The sequence below is a fragment of the Coregonus clupeaformis genome, unplaced genomic scaffold, assembly GCF_020615455.1.
Source record: "Coregonus clupeaformis isolate EN_2021a unplaced genomic scaffold, ASM2061545v1 scaf0117, whole genome shotgun sequence".
Taxonomy (NCBI): domain Eukaryota; kingdom Metazoa; phylum Chordata; class Actinopteri; order Salmoniformes; family Salmonidae; genus Coregonus; species Coregonus clupeaformis.
Genome location: NW_025533572.1, coordinates 349224 through 369186, shown reverse-complemented (window position 1 = coordinate 369186; position 19963 = coordinate 349224). Strand labels below are relative to the sequence as shown.

General features: G+C 52.3%; 1 protein-coding gene across 3 annotated transcripts in view; it reads right to left on the bottom strand.

Annotated features, from left to right (window-relative positions):
- The window catches only part of LOC121558449 (inhibitor of apoptosis protein-like), a 74814-nt gene that overhangs the window by 17304 nt on the left and 37547 nt on the right, over positions 1 to 19963 (bottom strand). For 2 of the 3 annotated variants that reach the window (XM_045213501.1, XM_045213502.1), the window contains 2 exons: positions 15722 to 15820; positions 14974 to 15126 (listed from right to left, as the gene is read on the bottom strand). In XM_045213501.1, coding sequence (XP_045069436.1) covers positions 14974 to 15126; positions 15722 to 15820 — 252 coding nt within the window. The other variant, XM_045213503.1, reaches the window with a different exon arrangement.

The window sequence follows — 19963 nt, the reverse complement described above, 5'->3', positions numbered from 1 at the left end:
TGGGTGAAGTGGGACTAACTGGACTGGACTGGGTGAAGTGGGACTAACTGGACTGAACTTGGTGAAGTGGGACTAACTGGACTGAACTGGGTGAAGTGGGACTAACTGGACTGAACTGGGTGAAGTGGGACTAACTGGACTGGACTGGGTGAAGTGGGACTAACTGGACTGAACTTGGTGAAGTGGGACTAACTGGACTGAACTGGGTGAAGTGGGACTAACTGGACTGGACTGGGTGAAGTGGGACTAACTGGACTGGACTGGGTGAAGTGGGACTAACTGGACTGGGTGAAGTGGGACTAACTGGACTGGACTGGGTGAAGTGGGACCAACTGGACTGAACTGGGTGAAGTGGGACTAACTGGACTGGACTGGGTGAAGTGGGACCAACTGGACTGAACTGGGTGAAGTGGGACTAACTGGACTGGACTGGGTGAAGTGGGACTAACTGGACTGCACTGGGTGAAGTGGGACTAACTGGACTGCACTGGGTGAAGTGGGACCAACTGGACTGAACTGGGTGAAGTGGGTGAAGTGGGACTAACTGGACTGGACTGGGTGAAGTGGGACTAACTGGACTGAACTGGGTGAAGTGGGCCTAACTGGACTAAACTGGGTGAAGTGGGACTAACTGGACTGAACTGGGTGAAGTGGGACTAACTGGACTGAACTGGGTGAAGTGGGACTAACCGGACTGGACTGGGTGAAGTGGGACTAACTGGACTGGGTGAAGTGGGGCTAACTGGGTTAAGTGGGACTAACTGACTGGGTGAAGTGGGACTAATTGGACTGGACTGGGTGAAGTGGGGCTAACTGGGTGAAGTGGGACTAACTGACTGGGTGAAGTGGCACTAACTGGACTGGACTGGGTGAAGTGGGACTAACTGGACTGGGTGAAGTGGGACTAACTGGACTGAGCTGGGTGAAGTGGGACTAACTGGACTGAACTGGGTGAAGTGGGACTAACTGGACTGAACTGGATTGGGTGAAGTGGACTAACTGGACTGAACTGAACTGGGTGAAGTGGGACTAACTGGACTGGGTGAAATGGGACTAACTGGACTGGACTGGGTGAAGTGGGACTAACTGGACTGAACTGAATTGGGTGAAGTGGGACTAACTGGACTGGACTGAACTGGGTGAAGTGGGACTGACTGGACTGGGTGAAGTGGGACTAACTGGACTGAACTGGGTGAAGTGGGACTAACTGGACCGGACTGCAATTGGGACTAACTGGACTGAACTGGGTGAAGTGGGACTAACTGGACTGAACTGGGTGAAGTGGGACCAACTGGACTGAACTGGGTGAAGTGGGACTAACTGGACTGGACTGGGTGAAGTGGGACCAACTGGACTGAACTGGGTGAAGTGGGACTAACTGGACTGGACTGGGTGAAGTGGGACTAACTGGACTGGACTGGGTGAAGTGGGACTAACTGGACTGGACTGGGTGAAGTGGGACTAACTGGACTGAACTGGGTGAAGTGGGACTAACTGGACTGAACTGGGTGAAGTGGGACCAACTGGACTGGACTGGGTGAAGTGGGACCAACTGGACTGAACTGGGTGAAGTGGGACTAACTGGACTGGACTGGGTGAAGTGGGACTAACTGGACTGAACTGAGCTGGGTGAAGTGGGACTAACTGGACTGAACTGAGCTGGGTGAAGTGGGACTAACTGGACTGAACTGAGCTGGGTGAAGTGGGACTAACTGGACTGAACTGGGTGAAGTGGGACTAACTGGACTGAACTGAATTGGGTGAAGTGGGACTAACTGGACTGAACTGAACTGGGTGAAGTGGGACTAACTGGACTGAACTGGACTGGGTGAAGTGGGACTAACTGGACTGGGTGAAGTGGGACTAACTGGACTGAACTGGGTGAAGTGGGACTAACTGGACTGAACTGGGTGAAGTGGGACTAACTGGACTGAACTGGGTGAAGTGGGACTAACTGGGTGAAGTGGGACTAACTGGACTGGACTGGGTGAAGTGGGACTAACTGGACTGAACTGAGCTGGGTGAAGTGGGACTAACTGGACTGGGTGAACTAGGTGAAGTGGGACTAACTGGACTGAACTTGGTGAAGTGGGACTAACTGGACTGAACTGGGTGAAGTGGGACTAACTGGACTGCACTGGGTGAAGTGGGACCAACTGGACTGAACTGGGTGAAGTGGGACTAACTGGACTGGACTGGGTGAAGTGGGACTAACTGGACTGAACTGGGTGAAGTGGGACTAACTGGACTGGGTGAAGTGGGACTAACTGGACTGAACTGGGTGAAGTGGGACTAACTGGACTGAACTGGGTGAAGTGGGACCAACTGGACTGAACTGGGTGAAGTGGACTAACTGGACTGAACTGGGTGAGGGGTGAAGTGGGACTAACTGGACTGGACTGGGTGAAGTGGGACTAACTGGACTGAACTGGGTGAAGTGGGCCTAACTGGACTAAACTGGGTGAAGTGGGACTAACTGGACTGAACTGGGTGAAGTGGGACTAACTGGACTGAACTGGGTGAAGTGGGACTAACCGGACTGGACTGGGTGAAGTGGGACTAACTGGACTGGGCGGTGAAGTGGGGCTAACTTGTGGGACTAACTGACTGGGTGAAGTGGGACTAACTGGACTGGACTGGGTGAAGTGGGGCTAACTGGGTGAAGTGGGACTAACTGACTGGGTGAAGTGGCACTAACTGGACTGGACTGGGTGAAGTGGGACTAACTGGACTGGGTGAAGTGGGACTAACTGGACTGAGCTGGGTGAAGTGGGACTAACTGGACTGAACTGGGTGAAGTGGGACTAACTGGACTGAACTGAATTGGGTGAAGTGGGACTAACTGGACTGAACTGAACTGGGTGAAGTGGACTAACTGGACTGGGTGAAATGGGACTAACTGGACTGGACTGGGTGAAGTGGGACTAACTGGACCGAACTGAATTGGGTGAAGTGGGACTAACTGGACTGGACTGAACTGGGTGAAGTGGGACCGACTGGACTGGGTGAAGTGGGACTAACTGGACTGAACTGGGTGAAGTGGGACTAACTGGACTGGAACAATTGGGACTAACTGGACTGAACTGGGTGAAGTGGGACTAACTGGACTGAACTGGGTGAAGTGGGACCAACTGGACTGAACTGGGTGAAGTGGGACTAACTGGACTGGACTGGGTGAAGTGGGACCAACTGGACTGAACTGGGTGAAGTGGGACTAACTGGACTGGACTGGGTGAAGTGGGACTAACTGGACTGGACTGGACTGGGTGAAGTGGGACTAACTGGACTGACTGGGTGAAGTGGGACTAACTGGACTGAACTGGGTGAAGTGGGACTAACTGGACTGAACTGGGTGAAGTGGGACCAACTGGACTGGACTGGGTGAAGTGGGACCAACTGGACTGAACTGGGTGAAGTGGGACCAACTGGACTGAACTGGGTGAAGTGGGACTAACTGGACTGCGAACTGGGTGAAGTGGGACTAACTGGACCGAACTGAGCTGGGTGAAGTGGGACTACTGGACTGAACTGAGCTGGGTGAAGTGGGACTAACTGGACTGAACTGAGCTGGGTGAAGTGGGACCAACTGGACTGAACTGGGTGAAGTGGGACTAACTGGACTGAACTGAATTGGTGAAGTGGGACTAACTGGACTGAACTGAACTGGGTGAAGTGGGACTAACTGGACTGAACTGAACTGGGTGAAGTGGGACTAACTGGACTGGGTGAAGTGGGACCAACTGGACTGAACTGGGTGAAGTGGGACCAACTGGACTGAACTGGTGAAGTGGGACTAACTGGACTGAACTGGGTGAAGTGGGACTAACTGGACTGAACTGGGTGAAGTGGGACTAACTGGACCGCACTGGGTGAAGTGGGACCAACTGGACTGAACTGGGTGAAGTGGGACTAACTGGACTGGACTGGGTGAAGTGGGACCAACTGGACTGAACTGGGTGAAGTGGGACTAACTGGGAACTGGGTGAAGTGGGACTAACTGGACTGAACTGGGTGAAGTGGGACTAACTGACTACTGGACTGGGTGAAGTGGGACTAACTGGACTGAACTGGGTGAAGTGGGACTAACTGGACTGAACTGGGTGAAGTGGACTAACTGGACTGAACTGGAACTGACTGAACTGGGTGAAGTGGGACTAACTGGACTGGACTGGGTGAAGTGGGACTAACTGGACTGAACTTGGTGAAGTGGGACCAACTGGACTGAACTGGGTGAAGTGGGACTAACTGGACTGAACTGGGTGAAGTGGGACTAACTGGACTGGACTGGGTGAAGTGGGACTAACTGGACTGCGGGTGAAGTGGGACTAACTGGACTGAACTGGGTGAAGTGGGACCAACTGGACTGAACTGCGGTGAAGTGGGACCAACTGGACTGGACTGGGTGAAGTGGACCAACTGGACTGCTGTGAGACTGGGTGAAGTGGGACCAACTGGACCGAACTGGGTGAAGTGGGACTAACTGACGAACTGGGTGAAGTGGGACCAACTGGACCGAACTGGGTGAAGTGGGACTAACTGGACTGAACTGGGTGAAGTGGGACTAACTGGACTGCACTGGGTGAAAGTGGGACCAACTGGACTGAACTGGGTGAAGTGGGACTAACTGGACTGGACTGGGTGAAGTGGGACTAACTGGACTGAACTGGTGAAGGGACTAACTGACCTGGTGAAGTGGGACTAACTGGACTGGGTGAAGTGGGACTAACTGGACTGAACTGGGTGAAGTGGGACTAACTGGACTGAACTGGGTGAAGTGGGACTAACTGGACTGAACTGGGTGAAGTGGGACTAACTGGACTGAACTGGGTGAAGTGGGACTAACTGGACTGAACTTGGTGAAGGGGACTAACTGGACTGAACTGGGTGAAGTGGGACTAACTGGACTGGACTGGGTGAAGTGGGACTAACTGGACTGAACTGGGTGAAGTGGGACTAACTGGACTGAACTGGGTGAAGTGGGACTAACTGGACTGAACTGGGTGAAGTGGGACTAACTGGACTGGACTGGGTGAAGTGGGACTAACTGGACTGGGGTGAAGTGGGACTAACTGGACTGAACTGGGTGAAGTGGAAACTGGACTGAACTGGGTGAAGGGGACTAACTGGACTGAACTGGGTGAAGTGGGACCAACTGGACTGAACTGGGTGAAGTGGGACTAACTGGACTGGACTGGGTGAAGTGGGACTAACTGGACTGAACTGGGTGAAGTGGGACTAACTGGACTGCACTGGTGAAGTGGGACCAACTGGACTGAACTGGGTGAAGTGGGACTAACTGACCGGACTGGGTGAAGTGGGACCAACTGGACTGAACTGGGTGAAGTGGGACTAACTGGACTGGGGTGAAGTGGGACTAACTGGACTGAACTGGGTGAAGTGGGACTAACTGGACTGCACTGGGTGAAGTGGGACCAACTGGACTGAACTGGGTGAAGTGGGACTAACTGGACTGAACTGGGTGAAGTGGGACCAACTGGACTGAACTGGGTGAAGTGGGACTAACTGGACTGAACTGAGCTGGGTGAAGTGGGACTAACTGGACTGGGCTGAGCTGGGTGAAGTGGGACTAACTGGACTGAACTGGGTGAAGTGGGACTAACTGGACTGAACTGAACTGGGTGAAGTGGGACTAACTGGACTGGACTGTGAATGACTAACTGGACTGAACTGGGTGAAGTGGGACCAACTGGACCGAACTGGGTGAAGTGGGACTAACTGGACTGGAACTGGGTGAAGTGGGACTAACTGGACTGGGAGGAACTGCTGGGTGAAGTGGGACTAACTGGACTGAACTGGGTGAAGTGGGACTAACTGGACTGAACTGGGTGAAGTGGGGAACTAACTGGACTGGACTGGGTGAAGTGGGACTAACTGGACTGAACTGGGTGAAGTGGGCCTAACTGGACTGAACTGGGTGAAGTGGACTAACTGGACTGAACTGGGTGAAGTGGACCAACTGGACTGAACTGGGTGAAGTGGGACTAACTGGACTGGACTGGGTGAAGTGGGACTAACTGGACTGAACTGGGTGAAGTGGGACTAACTGGACTGGGTGAAGTGGGGCTAACTGACTGGGTGAAGTGGGACTAACTGACTGGGTGAAGTGGGACTAACTGGACTGAACTGGGTGAAGTGGGGCTAACTGGGTGAAGTGACCAACTGGACTGAAGGTGAAGTGGGACTAACTGGACTGGACTGGGTGAAGTGGACCAACTGGACTGACGGGTGAAGTGGGACTAACTGGACTGCGCTGGGTGAAGTGGGACTAACTGGACTGAACTGGGTGAAGTGGGACCAACTGGACTGAACTGAATTGGGTGAAGTGGGACTAACTGGACTGAACTGAACTGGGTGAAGTGGGACTAACTGGACTGGACTGGGTGAAGTGGGACTAACTGGACTGAACTGGGTGAAGTGGGACTAACTGGACTGAACTGGGTGAAGTGGGACCAACTGGACTGAACTGGGTGAAGTGGGACTAACTGGACTGGACTGGGTGAAGTGGGACCAACTGGACCGAACTGGGTGAAGTGGGACTAACTGGACTGAACTGGGTGAAGTGGGACCAACTGGACTGAACTGGGTGAAGTGGGACTAACTGGACTGGACTGGGTGAAGTGGGACTAACTGGACTGAACTGGGTGAAGTGGGACTAACTGGACTGAACTGGGTGAAGTGGGACCAACTGGACTGAACTGGGTGAAGTGGGACCAACTGGACTGGACTGGGTGAAGTGGGACCAACTGGACTGAACTGGGTGAAGTGGGACTAACTGGACTGGACTGGGTGAAGTGGGACTAACTGGACTGAACTGGGGGTGAAGTGGGACTAACTGGACTGAACTGAGCTGGGGACTAACTGGACTGAAGCTGGGTGAAGTGGGACTAACTGGACTGAACTGGGTGAAGTGGGACCAACTGGACTGAACTGGGTGAAGTGGACTAACTGGACCGAACTGGGTGAAGTGGGACTAACTGGACTGGACTGGGTGAAGTGGGACTAACTGGACTGAACTGGGTGAAGTGGGACTAACTGGACTGCTGAACTGGGTGAAGTGGGACTAACTGGACTGTAACTGGGTGAAGTGGGACTAACTGGACTGAACTGGGTGAAGTGGGACTAACTGGACTGAACTGGGTGAAGTGGGACTAACTGGACTGCACTGGGTGAAGTGGGACCAACTGGACTGAACTGGGTGAAGTGGGACTAACTGGACTGGACTGGGTGAAGTGGGACCAACTGGACTGAACTGGGTGAAGTGGGACTAACTGGACTGGGTGAAGTGGGACTAACTGGACTGGGTGAAGTGGGACTAACTGGACTGAACTGGGTGAAGTGGGACCAACTGGACTGAACTGGGTGAAGTGGGACTAACTGGACTGAACTGGGTGAAGTGGGACTAACTGGACTGAACTGGGTGAAGTGGGACTAACTGGACTGAACTGGGTGAAGTGGGACCAACTGGACTGAACTGGGTGAAGTGGGACTAACTGGACTGAACTGGGTGAAGTGGGACTAACTGGACTGGACTGGGTGAAGTGGGACTAACTGGACTGAACTGGGTGAAGTGGGACTAACTGGACTGACTGGGTGAAGTGGGACTAACTGGACTGAACTGGGTGAAGTGGGACTAACTGACGGACTGGGTGAAGTGGGACTAACTGGACTGGACTGGGTGAAGTGGGACCAACTGGACTGAACTGGGTGAAGTGGGACTAACTGGACTGGACTGGGTGAAGTGGGACCAACTGGACTGAACTGGGTGAAGTGGGACTAACTGGACTGGACTGGGTGAAGTGGGACTAACTGGACTGAACTGGGTGAAGTGGGACTAACTGGACTGAACTGGGTGAAGTGGGACTAACTGGACTGAACTGGGTGAAGTGGGTGAAGTGGGACTAACTGGACTGGACTGGGTGAAGTGGGACTAACTGGACTGAACTGGGTGAAGTGGGACTAACTGGACTGAACTGGGTGAAGTGGGACTAACTGGACTGAACTGGGTGAAGTGGGACTAACTGGACTGAACTGGGTGAAGTGGGACTAACCGGACTGGACTGGGTGAAGTGGGACTAACTGGACTGGGTGAAGTGACCAACTGGACTGGGTGAAGTGGGACTAACTGGACTGGACTGAACTGTAAGTGGGACTAACTGACTGGGTGAAGTGGGACTAACTGGACTGGACTGGGTGAAGTGGGACTAACTGGGCCGAAGTGGACTAACTGGAACTGGGTGAAGTGGGACTAACTGGACTGGACTGGGTGAAGTGGGACTAACTGGACTGGGTGAAGTGGGACTAACTGGACTGCGCTGGGTGAAGTGGGACTAACTGGACTGAACTGGGTGAAGTGGGACTAACTGGACTGAACTGAATTGGGTGAAGTGGGACTAACTGGACTGAACTGAACTGGGTGAAGTGGGACTAACTGGACTGGGTGAAATGGGACTAACTGGACTGGACTGGGTGAAGTGGGACTAACTGGACTGGACTGAACTGGGTGAAGTGGGACTGACTGGACTGGGTGAAGTGGGACTAACTGGACTGAACTGGGTGAAGTGGGACTAACTGGACTGGACGAAGTGGGACTAACTGGACTGAACTGGGTGAAGTGGGACTAACTGGACTGAACTGGGTGAAGTGGGACCAACTGGACTGAACTGGGTGAAGTGGGAATAACTGGACTGGACTGGGTGAAGTGGGACCAACTGGACTGAACTGGGTGAAGTGGGACTAACTGGACTGGACTGGGTGAAGTGGGACTAACTGGACTGGACTGGGTGAAGTGGGACTAACTGGACTGGACTGGGTGAAGTGGGACTAACTGGACTGAACTGGTTGAAGTGGGACTAACTGGACTGAACTGGGTGAAGTGGGACCAACTGGACTGAACTGGGTGAAGTGGGACCAACTGGACTGGACTGGGTGAAGTGGGACCAACTGGACTGGACTGGGTGAAGTGGGACTAACTGGACTGAACTGAGCTGGGTGAAGTGGGACTAACTGGACTGAACTGAGCTGGGTGAAGTGGGACTAACTGGACTGAACTGAGCTGGGTGAAGTGGGACTAACTGGACTGAACTGAGCTGGGTGAAGTGGGACTAACTGGACTGAACTGGGTGAAGTGGGACCAACTGGACTGAACTGGGTGAAGTGGGACTAACTGGACTGAACTGGGTGAAGTGGGACTAACTGGACTGGACTGGGTGAAGTGGGACTAACTGGACTGGACTGGGTGAAGTGGGACTAACTGGACTGAACTGAGCTGGGTGAAGTGGGACTAACTGGACTGGGTGAACTAGGTGAAGTGGGACTAACTGGACTGAACTTGGTGAAGTGGGACTAACTGGACTGAACTGGGTGAAGTGGGACTAACTGGACTGCACTGGGTGAAGTGGGACCAACTGGACTGAACTGGGTGAAGTGGGACTAACTGGACTGGACTGGGTGAAGTGGGACTAACTGGACTGAACTGGGTGAAGTGGGACTAACTGGACTGGGTGAAGTGGGACTAACTGGACTGGGTGAAGTGGGACTAACTGGACTGCTGTAATGAACTGGGTGAAGTGGGACTAACTGGACTGAACTGGGTGAAGTGGGACTAACTGGACTGAACTGGGTGAAGTGGGACTAACTGGACTGGACTGGGTGAAGTGGGACTAACTGGACTGAACTTGGTGAAGTGGGACTAACTGGACTGAACTGGGTGAAGTGGGACTAACTGGACTGAACTGGGTGAAGTGGGACTAACTGGACTGGACTGGGTGAAGTGGACTAACTGGACCGAACTTGGTGAAGTGGGACTAACTGGACTGAACTGGGTGAAGTGGGACTAACTGGACTGGACTGGGTGAAGTGGGACTAACTGGACTGGACTGGGTGAAGTGGGACTAACTGGACTGGGTGAAGTGGGACTAACTGGACTGGACTGGGTGAAGTGGGACCAACTGGACTGAACTGGGTGAAGTGGGACTAACTGGACTGGACTGGGTGAAGTGGGACCAACTGGACTGAACTGGGTGAAGTGGGACTAACTGGACTGGACTGGGTGAAGTGGGACTAACTGGACTGCACTGGGTGAAGTGGGACTAACTGGACTGAACTGGGTGAAGTGGGACCAACTGGACTGAACTGGGTGAAGTGGGACTAACTGAACTGGACTGGGTGAAGTGGGACTAACTGGACTGAACTGGGTGAAGTGGGACTAACTGGACTGGGTGAAGTGGGACTAACTGGACTGAACTGGGTGAAGTGGGACTAACTGGACTGCACTGGGTGAAGTGGGACCAACTGGACTGAACTGGGTGAAGTGGGACTAACTGGACTGGGTGAAGTGGGACTAACTGGACTGGACTGGGTGAAGTGGGACTAACTGGACTGGGTGAAGTGGGACTAACTGGACTGGACTGGGTGAAGTGGGACTAACTGGACTGAACTGGGTGAAGTGGGACTAACTGGACTGAACTGGGTGAAGTGGGACTAACTGGACTGAACTGGGTGAAGTGGGACTAACTGGACTGAACTTGGTGAAGTGGGACTAACTGGACTGAACTGGGTGAAGTGGGACTAACTGGACTGGACTGGACTGGGTGAAGTGGGACTAACTGGACTGGACTGGGTGAAGTGGGACTAACTGGACTGGACTGGGTGAAGTGGGACTAACTGGACTGGACTGGGTGAAGTGGGACTAACTGGACGGGACTGGGTGAAGTGGGACTAACTGGACTGGACTGGGTGAAGTGGGACTAACTGGACTGGACTGGACTGGGTGAAGTGGGACTAACTGGACTGGACTGGGTGAAGTGGGACTAACTGAACTGGACTGGACTGGGTGAAGTGGGACTAACTGGACTGGACTGGACTGGGTGAAGTGGGACTAACTGGACTGGACTGGGTGAAGTGGGACTAACTGGACTGGACTGGGTGAAGTGGGACTAACTGGACTGGACTGGGTGAAGTGGGACTAACTGGACTGGACTGGGTGAAGTGGGACTAACTGGACTGAACTGGGTGAAGTGGGACTAACTGGACTGGACTGGACTGGGTGAAGTGGGACTAACTGGACTGGACTGGGTGAAGTGGGACTAACTGGACTGGACTGGACTGGGTGAAGTGGGACTAACTGGACTGGACTGGGTGAAGTGGGACTAACTGGACTGAACTGGGTGAAGTGGGACTAACTAGACTGAACTGGGTGAAGTGGGACTAACTGGACTGAACTGAGCTGGGTGAAGTGGGACGAACTGGACTGAACTGAGCTGGGTGAAGTGGGACGAACTGGACTGAACTGAGCTGGGTGAAGTGGGACTAACTGGACTGAACTGGGTGAAGTGGGACTAACTGGACTGGACTGGGTGAAGTGGGACTAACTGAACAAGAAGATACTTTATAACTCAGGCTAACCTTTCTATACAAGGACGGGTCAATCTGATGGTTTAGTAGGCTGACCTCTAACCCAACCACCAATCATTCTCACAGACAAGCTCAGAACGCTACAACATATCCTACCATCCTTCCCAAACCTGGAGGGCTGGAGTTGCACACCCCATGACTAGGGGTTAGGGAGCTAAGGGACTAGGGGTTTGGGGACTAGGGGTTAGGGGACTATGGGTTAGGGAGCTAAGGGACTAGGGGTTAGGGAGCTAAGGGACTAGGGGTTAGGGAGCTAAGGGACTAGGGGTTAGGGAGCTAAGGGACTAGGGGTTAGGGGACTAAGGGTTAGGGAGCTAAGGGACTAGGGGTTAGGGAGCAGAAGGGACTAGGGGTTAGGGAGCTTAGGGACTAGGGGTTAGGGAGCTTAGGGACTAGGGAGTTTAGGGGTTAGGGGCTTGGGCTTAGGGAGCTTGGGACTAGGGGTTAGGAGCTTATCACTAGGGGTTGGAGCTTAGGGACTAGGGGGTTAGGGAGCAGGGAGGGTTAGGGAACTTAGGGACAGGGGTTAGGGAGCTAGGGACTAGGGGTTGGGGCTTAGGGACTAGGGGGTTAGGGGATTAGGACTAGGGATGGGCTTAGGGACTAGGGGTTAGGGAGCTTAGGGACTAGGGGTTAGGGAGCTTAGGGACTAGGGGTTAGGGAGCTTAGGGACTAGGGGTTAGGGGACTAGGGGTTAGGGAGCTAAGGGACTAGGGGTTAGGGAGCTTAGGGACTAGGGGGTTAGGAGCTTAGGGGTTAGGGAGCTAAGGGACTAGGGGTTAGGGAGCTTAGGGGTTAGGGGACTAGGGACTAGGGGTTAGGGAGCTTAGGGGTTAGGGAGCTAAGGGGTTAGGGAGCTAAGGGACTAGGGGTTAGGGAGCAGAAGGGACTAGGGGTTAGGGAGCTTAGGGACTAGGGGTTAGGGATCTTAGGGACTAGGGGTTAGGGATCTTAGGGACTAGGGGTTAGGGAGCTTAGGGACTAGGGGTTAGGGGACTATGGGTTAGGGATCTTAGGGGTTAGGGAGCTTAGGGACTAGGGGTTAGGGAGTTTAGGGACTAGGGAGCTTAGGGACTAGGGGTTAGGGAGCTTATCGACTAGGGACTAGGGGTTAGGGAGCAGAAGGGACTAGGGGTTAGGGGACTATGGGTTAGGGATCTTAGGGGTTAGGGAGCTTAGGGACTAGGGGTTAGGGAGCTTAGGGACTAGGGAGCTTAGGGACTAGGGGTTAGGGAGCTTAGGGACTAGGGGTTAGGGATCTTAGGGACTAGGGGTTAGGGAGCTTAGGGACTAGGGGTTAGGGAGCTTATCGACTAGGGGTTAGGGAGCTTAGGGACTAGGGGTTAGGGAGCAGAAGGGACTAGGGGTTAGGGGACTAGGGGTTAGGGAGCTAGGGGACTAGGGGTTAGGGAGCTTAGGGGTTAGGGAGCTAAGGAACTAGGGGTTAGGGAGCTTAGGGGTTAGGGAGCTTAGGGACCTAAGGGACTAGGGATTAGGGGACTAGGGGTTAGGGTGGCAGAAGGACCAGGGTTGGGGACTAGGGGGTAGGAGCCAAGGGACTAGGGGTTGGGGAGCAGAGGACTAGGGTTGGGGCAGAAGGGACTAGGGTTAGGAGCAGAAGGGACTAGGGTAGGTTTAGGCTAGGGGAGCTTAGGGGTTAGGGGACTAGGGGTTAGGGAGCTTAGGGGTTAGGGAGCTTAGGGACTAGGGGTTAGGGATCTTAGGGACTAGGGGACTAGGGGTTAGGGAGCTAAGGGACTAGGGGTTAGGGGACTAGGGGTTAGGGAGCAGAAGGGACTAGGGGACTAGGGGTTAGGGAGCTAAGGGACTAGGGGTTAGGGAGCAGAAGGGACTAGGGGTTAGGGACTAGGGGTTAGGGAGCAGAAGGGACTAGGGGTTAGGGAGCTTAGGGGTTAGGGAGCTAAGGAACTAGGGGTTAGGGGACTAGGGGTTAGGGAGCTTAGGGACTAGGGGTTAGGGATCTTAGGGACTAGGGGTTAGGGAGCAGAAGGGACTAGGGGTTAGGGACTAGGGGTTAGGGATGTTAGGGAGCAGAAGGGACTAGGGGTTAGGGACTAGGGGTTAGGGAGCAGAAGGGACTAGGGGTTAGGGACTAGGGGTTAGGGAGCAGAAGGGACTAGGGGTTAGGGAGCTTAGGGGTTAGGGAGCTTAGGGACTAGGGTTTAGGGAGCTTAGGGGTTAGGGAGCTTAGGGACTAGGGGTTAGGGAGCTAAGGGACTAGGGGTTAGGGAGCTAAGGGACTAGGGAACTAGGCATTAGGAAACTATGGGTTAGGGAGCTAGGGGTTAGGAAACTAGGGATTAGCAGCAGAAGGGAATAGGAGTTAGGGAGCTTAGGGACTAGGGGTTAGGGAGCTTAGGGACTAGGGAGCTAAGGGACTAGGGGTTAGGGGACTAGGGGTTAGGGAGCTTAGGGACTAGGGGTTAGGGAGCAGAAGGGACTAGGGGTTAGGGAGCAGAAGGGACTAGGGGTTAGGGAGCTAAGGGACTAGGGGTTAGGGAGCTTAGGGGTTAGGGAGCTTAGGGACTAGGGGTTAGGGAGCTTAGGGACTAGGGTTTAGGTGGCTTAGGGACTAGGGGTTAGGAGCAGAAGGGACTAGGGTTGGGAGCTAAGGGACTAGGGTTAGGGATCTTAGGGACTAGTTAGGGGCTTAGGGACAAGGGTTAGGGAGCTTAGGGACTAGGAGGGGGCTTAGGGACTAGGGTTAGGAGCTTAGGGGTTAGGGAGCTTAGGGACTAGGGTTAGGAGCTTAGGGACTAGGGGTTAGGGGGGTTAGGGACTAGGGGTTAGGGGGGTTAGGGACTAGGGGTTAGGGAGCTTAGGGACTAGGGGTTAGGGAGCTAAGGGACTAGGGAACTAGGCATTAGGAAACTAGGGGTTAGGAAACTAGGGATTAGCAGCAGAAGGGAATAGGAGTTAGGGAGTGAGGGGACTAGGGGTTAGGGAGCTTAGGGACTAGGGGTTAGGGAGCTTAGGGGTTAGGGGGGTTAGGGACTAGGGGTTAGGGAGCTTAGGGACTAGGGGTTAGGGAGCTTAGGGGACTAGGGGTTAGGGGACTAGGGGTTAGGGAGCTAAGGGACTAGGGAACTAGGCATTAGGAAACTAGGGGTTAGGAAACTAGGGATTAGCAGCAGAAGGGAATAGGAGTTAGGGAGTGAGGGGACTAGGGGTTAGGGAGCTAAGGGACTAGGGAACTAGGCATTAGGAAACTAGGGGTTAGGAAACTAGGGATTAGCAGCAGAAGGGAATAGGAGTTAGGGAGTGAGGGGACTAGGGGTTAGGGAGCTAAGGGACTAGGGAACTAGGCATTAGGAAACTATGGGTTAGGGAGCTAGGGGTTAGGAAACTAGGGATTAGCAGCAGAAGGGAATAGGAGTTAGGGAGCTTAGGGGTTAGGGAGCTTAGGGACTAGGGGTTAGGGAGTGAGGGGACTAGGGAGTTAGGGAGCTAAGGGACTAGGGGTTAGGGAGAGCCACAGTGAAGGATGTTCAAGGTGAAGGGTCACAGGTGATGTTTTACCCATGAGGTCTCGGAGCAGGTAGACATCGTTCTTCTGGATCCAGTTCCTGAAGACCTCAGCTGTTGCGTTCCCTTTAGTCAAGACCAAGTCTATCAGTCTGGCTGTCTGCTGCTGAGAGGACTGGCCCTGGAGACCACTGTACTCCTCTCCACCTAGAGGTCGGGGGTTAGAGGTTAGAGGTCGGCTGCTGAGAGGACTGGCCCTGGAGACCACTGTACTCCTCTCCACCTAGAGGTCAGGGGGTTAGAGGTTAGAGGTCGGCTGCTGAGAGGACTGGCCCTGGAGACCACTGTACTCCTCTCCACCTAGAGGTCGGGGGTTAGAGGTTAGAGGTCGGCTGCTGAGAGGACTGGCCCTGGAGACCACTGTACTCCTCTCCACCTAGAGGTCGGGGGTTAGAGGTTAGAGGTCGGCTGCTGAGAGGACTGGCCCTGGAGACCACTGTACTCCTCTCCACCTAGAGGTATCATAACATCAATATAGTGCTGTAGTAGTATCTTAACATGTAGTAGTATATTAGTAATAATATAAAGTGGTCCTGATGACGGAGGCGCTCCAGGACCGACTAAACATGAATATAGTAGTATAGTAGTGGTAGCTTGTAGTATATACCATGTATTAGTACTGTAGTAGTATTTCAGTAGTGTAAAAACATCCTGATGATGTTCCAGGACAGACTCAACACTCTTCACAACATAATAATATTCATTAGTACTGTAGTAGTATGTCAGTAGTGTAAAGACGTACTGATGACGTTCTGCTCTCGGAGGTGCTCCAGGACAGACTCAACACTCTTCAGACGCTGAACCAACGCTGGCTGGTGTCTCTTCAAGAACGAAATACCATCTGGATGGGGGAGTAAGGAGAGACAGGGGAGAGAGAAATAGTTGGGAGAGAGAGAGTTGGGAGAGGGGAGAGACAGGAGAGAGATAAATAGTTGGGAGAGAGAGAGAGTTGGGGGAGGGAGAGGGGAGAGAGTTGGGGGAGGGAGAGGAGAGAGAGAGAGTTAGGGAGAGATGGGAGAGAGAGTTGGGGAGGGAGAGGGGAGGGAGAGAGAGCGTTGGGGGAGGGAGAGAGCGTTGGGGAGGGAGGGAGAGAGAGTTGGGGAAGGAGAGAGAGTTGGGGAGGGGGAGAGAGAGTTGGGGGGGAGAGAGAGAGTTGGGGGAGGGAGAGAGAGAGTTGGGGGAGGGAGAGAGAGAGTTGGGGGAGGGAGAGAGAGAGTTGGGGGAGGGAGAGAGAGTTGGGGGAGGGAGAGAGAGAGTTGGGGGAGGGAGAGAGAGAGTTGGGGAGGGGGAGAGAGTTGGGGGGAGGGGGAGAGAGAGTTGGGGGAGGGAGAGAGAGAGTTGGGGAGGGAGAGAGAGAGATTGGGGGAGGGAGAGAGATAGTTGGGGGAGGGAGAGAGAGAGTTGGGGGAGGGAGAGAGATAGTTGGGGGGAGGGAGAGAGAGTTGGGGGGAGGGGGAGAGAGTTGGGGGAGGGGGAGAGAGTTGGGGGGAGGGAGAGAGAGAGAGTTTGGGAGGGAGAGAGAGAGTTGGGGAGGGAGAGAGAGAGTTGGGGAGGGAGGGAGAGAGAGGGTTGGGGAGGGAGAGAGAACGTTTGGGTTCGGTCAAGTTGGACTCTGGCACCAGAAGCTTATTAATTAGCACAACCCAGTTGTGTGTTGTCAGGACAACAACCTCTCCCTCAACGTCAGCAAGACAAAGGAGCTGATGGTGGACTACAGGAAACGGGGGCCGAATATTCACATCGACGGGGCTGTAGTGGAGCGGGTCGAGAGCTTCAAGTTCCTTGGTGTCCACATCACTAAGGAATTATCATGGTCCACACACACCAAGACAGTCGTGAAGAGGGCACGACAAAGCCTATTCCCCCTCAGGAGACTAAAAAGATTTGGCATGGGTCCTCAGATCCTCAAAAAATTCTACAGCTGCACCATCGAGAGCATCCTGACTGGTTGCATCACCGCCTGGTATGGCAACTGCTTGGCCTCCGACCGCAAGGCACTACAGAGGGTAGTGTGTACGGCCCAGTCCTGCCATCCAGGACCTCTATACCAGGCGGTGTCAGGAAGGCCCTCAAAATTGTCAAAGACTCCAGCCACCCTAGTCATAGACTGTTCTCTTTGCTACTGCATAGCAAGCGGTAACGATGCACAAAGTCTGGAACCAACAGGACCCTGAACAGCTTCCACCCCCAAGCCATAAGACTGCTAAATAGTTAGTTAAATAGTTAACCAATAGCTACCTGGACAATCTGCATTGTGACCCCCTTTTGCACTCTTTTGACTCGTCACATATACTGCTGCTACTGTCTATTATCTATCCTGTTGTCTAGTCCCTTTACCCCTACCTACAGTATACTGCTGCTACTGTCTATTATCTATCCTGTTGTCTAGTCACTTTACCCCTACCTACAGTATACTGCTGCTACTGTCTATTATCTATCCTGTTGTCTAGTCACTTTACCCCTACCTACAGTATACTGCTGCTACTGTCTATTATCTATCCTGTTGCCTAGTCACTTTACCCCTACCTACAGTATACTGCTGCTACTGTCTATTATCTATCCTGTTGTCTAGTCCCTTTACTCCTACCTACAGTATACTGCTGCTACTGTCTATTATCTATCCTGTTGTCTAGTCACTTTACCCCTACCTACAGTATACTGCTGCTACTGTCTATTATCTATCCTGTTGTCTAGTCCCTTTACCCCTACCTACAGTATACTGCTGCTACTGTCTATTATCTATCCTGTTGTCTAGTCCCTTTACCCCTACCTACAGTATACTGCTGCTACTGTCTATTATCTATCCTGTTGTCTAGTCACTTTACCCCTACCTACAGTATACTGTTGATACTGTCTATTATCTATCCTGTTGCCTAGTCCCTTTACCCCTACCTACAGTATACTGCTGCTACTGTCTATTATCTATCCTGTTGCCTAGTCACTTTACCCCTACCTACAGTATACTGCTGCTACTGTCTATTATCTATCCTGTTGCCTAGTCACTTTACCCCTACCTACAGTATACTGCTGCTACTGTCTATTATCTATCCTGTTGCCTAGTCACTTTACCCCCCTACCTACAGTATACTGCTGCTACTGTCTATTATCTATCCTGTTGACTAGTCACTTTACCCCTACCTACAGTATACTGCTGCTACTGTCTATTATCTATCCTGTTGCCTAGTCACTTTACCCTACCTACAGTATACTGCTGCTACTGTCTATTATCTATCCTGTTGCCTAGTCACTTTACCCCTACCTACAGTATACTGCTGCTACTGTCTATTATCTATCCTGTTGTCTAGTCCCTTTACCCCTACCTACAGTATACTGCTGCTACTGTCTATTATCTATCCTGTTGTCTAGTCCCTTTACCCCTACCTACAGTATACTGCTGCTACTGTCTATTATCTATCCTGTTGTCTAGTCCCTTTACCCCTACCTACAGTATACTGCTGCTACTGTCTATTATCTATCCTGTTGTCTAGTCACTTTACCCCTACCTACAGTATACTGCTGCTACTGTCTATTATCTATCCTGTTGCCTAGTCACTTTACCCCTACCTACAGTATACTGCTGCTACTGTCTATTATCTATCCTGTTGTCTAGTCACTTTACCCCTACCTACAGTATACTGCTGCTACTGTCTATTATCTATCCTGTTGTCTAGTCCCTTTACCCCTACCTACAGTATACTGCTGCTACTGTCTATTATCTATCCTGTTGTCTAGTCCCTTTACCCCTACCTACAGTATACTGCTGCTACTGTCTATTATCTATCCTGTTGCCTAGTCACTTTACCCCTACCTACAGTATACTGCTGCTACTGTCTATTATCTATCCTGTTGTCTAGTCCCTTACCCCTACCTACAGTATACTGCTGCTACTGTCTATTATCTATCCTGTTGTCTAGTCACTTTACCCCTACCTACAGTATACTGCTGCTACTGTCTATTATCTATCCTGTTGCCTAGTCCCTTTACCCCTACCTACAGTATACTGCTGCTACTGTCTATTATCTATCCTGTTGCCTAGTCCCTTTACCCCTACCTACAGTATACTGCTGCTACTGTCTATTATCTATCCTGTTGCCTAGTCCCTTTACCCCTACCTACAGTATACTGCTGCTACTGTCTATTATCTATCCTGTTGTCTAGTCCCTTTACCCCTACCTACAGTATACTGCTGCTACTGTCTATTATCTATCCTGTTGTCTAGTCCCTTTACCCCTACCTACAGTATACTGCTGCTACTGTCTATTATCTATCCTGTTGTCTAGTCACTTTACCCCTACCTACAGTATACTGCTGCTACTGTCTATTATCTATCCTGTTGCCTAGTCACTTTACCCCTACCTACAGTATACTGCTGCTACTGTCTATTATCTATCCTGTTGCCTAGTCCCTTTACCCCTACCTACAGTATACTGCTGCTACTGTCTATTATCTATCCTGTTGCCTAGTCACTTTACCCCTACCTACAGTATACTGCTGCTACTGTCTATTATCTATCCTGTTGCCTAGTCCCTTTACCCCCTACCTACAGTATACTGCTGCTACTGTCTATTATCTATCCTGTTGTCTAGTCACTTTACCCCTACCTACAGTATACTGCTGCTACTGTCTATTATCTATCCTGTTGCCTAGTCCCTTTACCCCCTACCTACAGTATACTGCTGCTACTGTCTATTATCTATCCTGTTGCCTAGTCACTTTACCCCTACCTACAGTATACTGCTGCTACTGTCTATTATCTATCCTGTTGCCTAGTCACTTTACCCCTACCTACAGTATACTGCTGCTACTGTCTATTATCTATCCTGTTGTCTAGTCACTTTACCCCCTACCTACAGTATACTGCTGCTACTGTCTATTATCTATCCTGTTGTCTAGTCCCTTTACCCCTACCTACAGTATACTGCTGCTACTGTCTATTATCTATCCTGTTGTCTAGTCCCTTTACCCCTACCTACAGTATACTGCT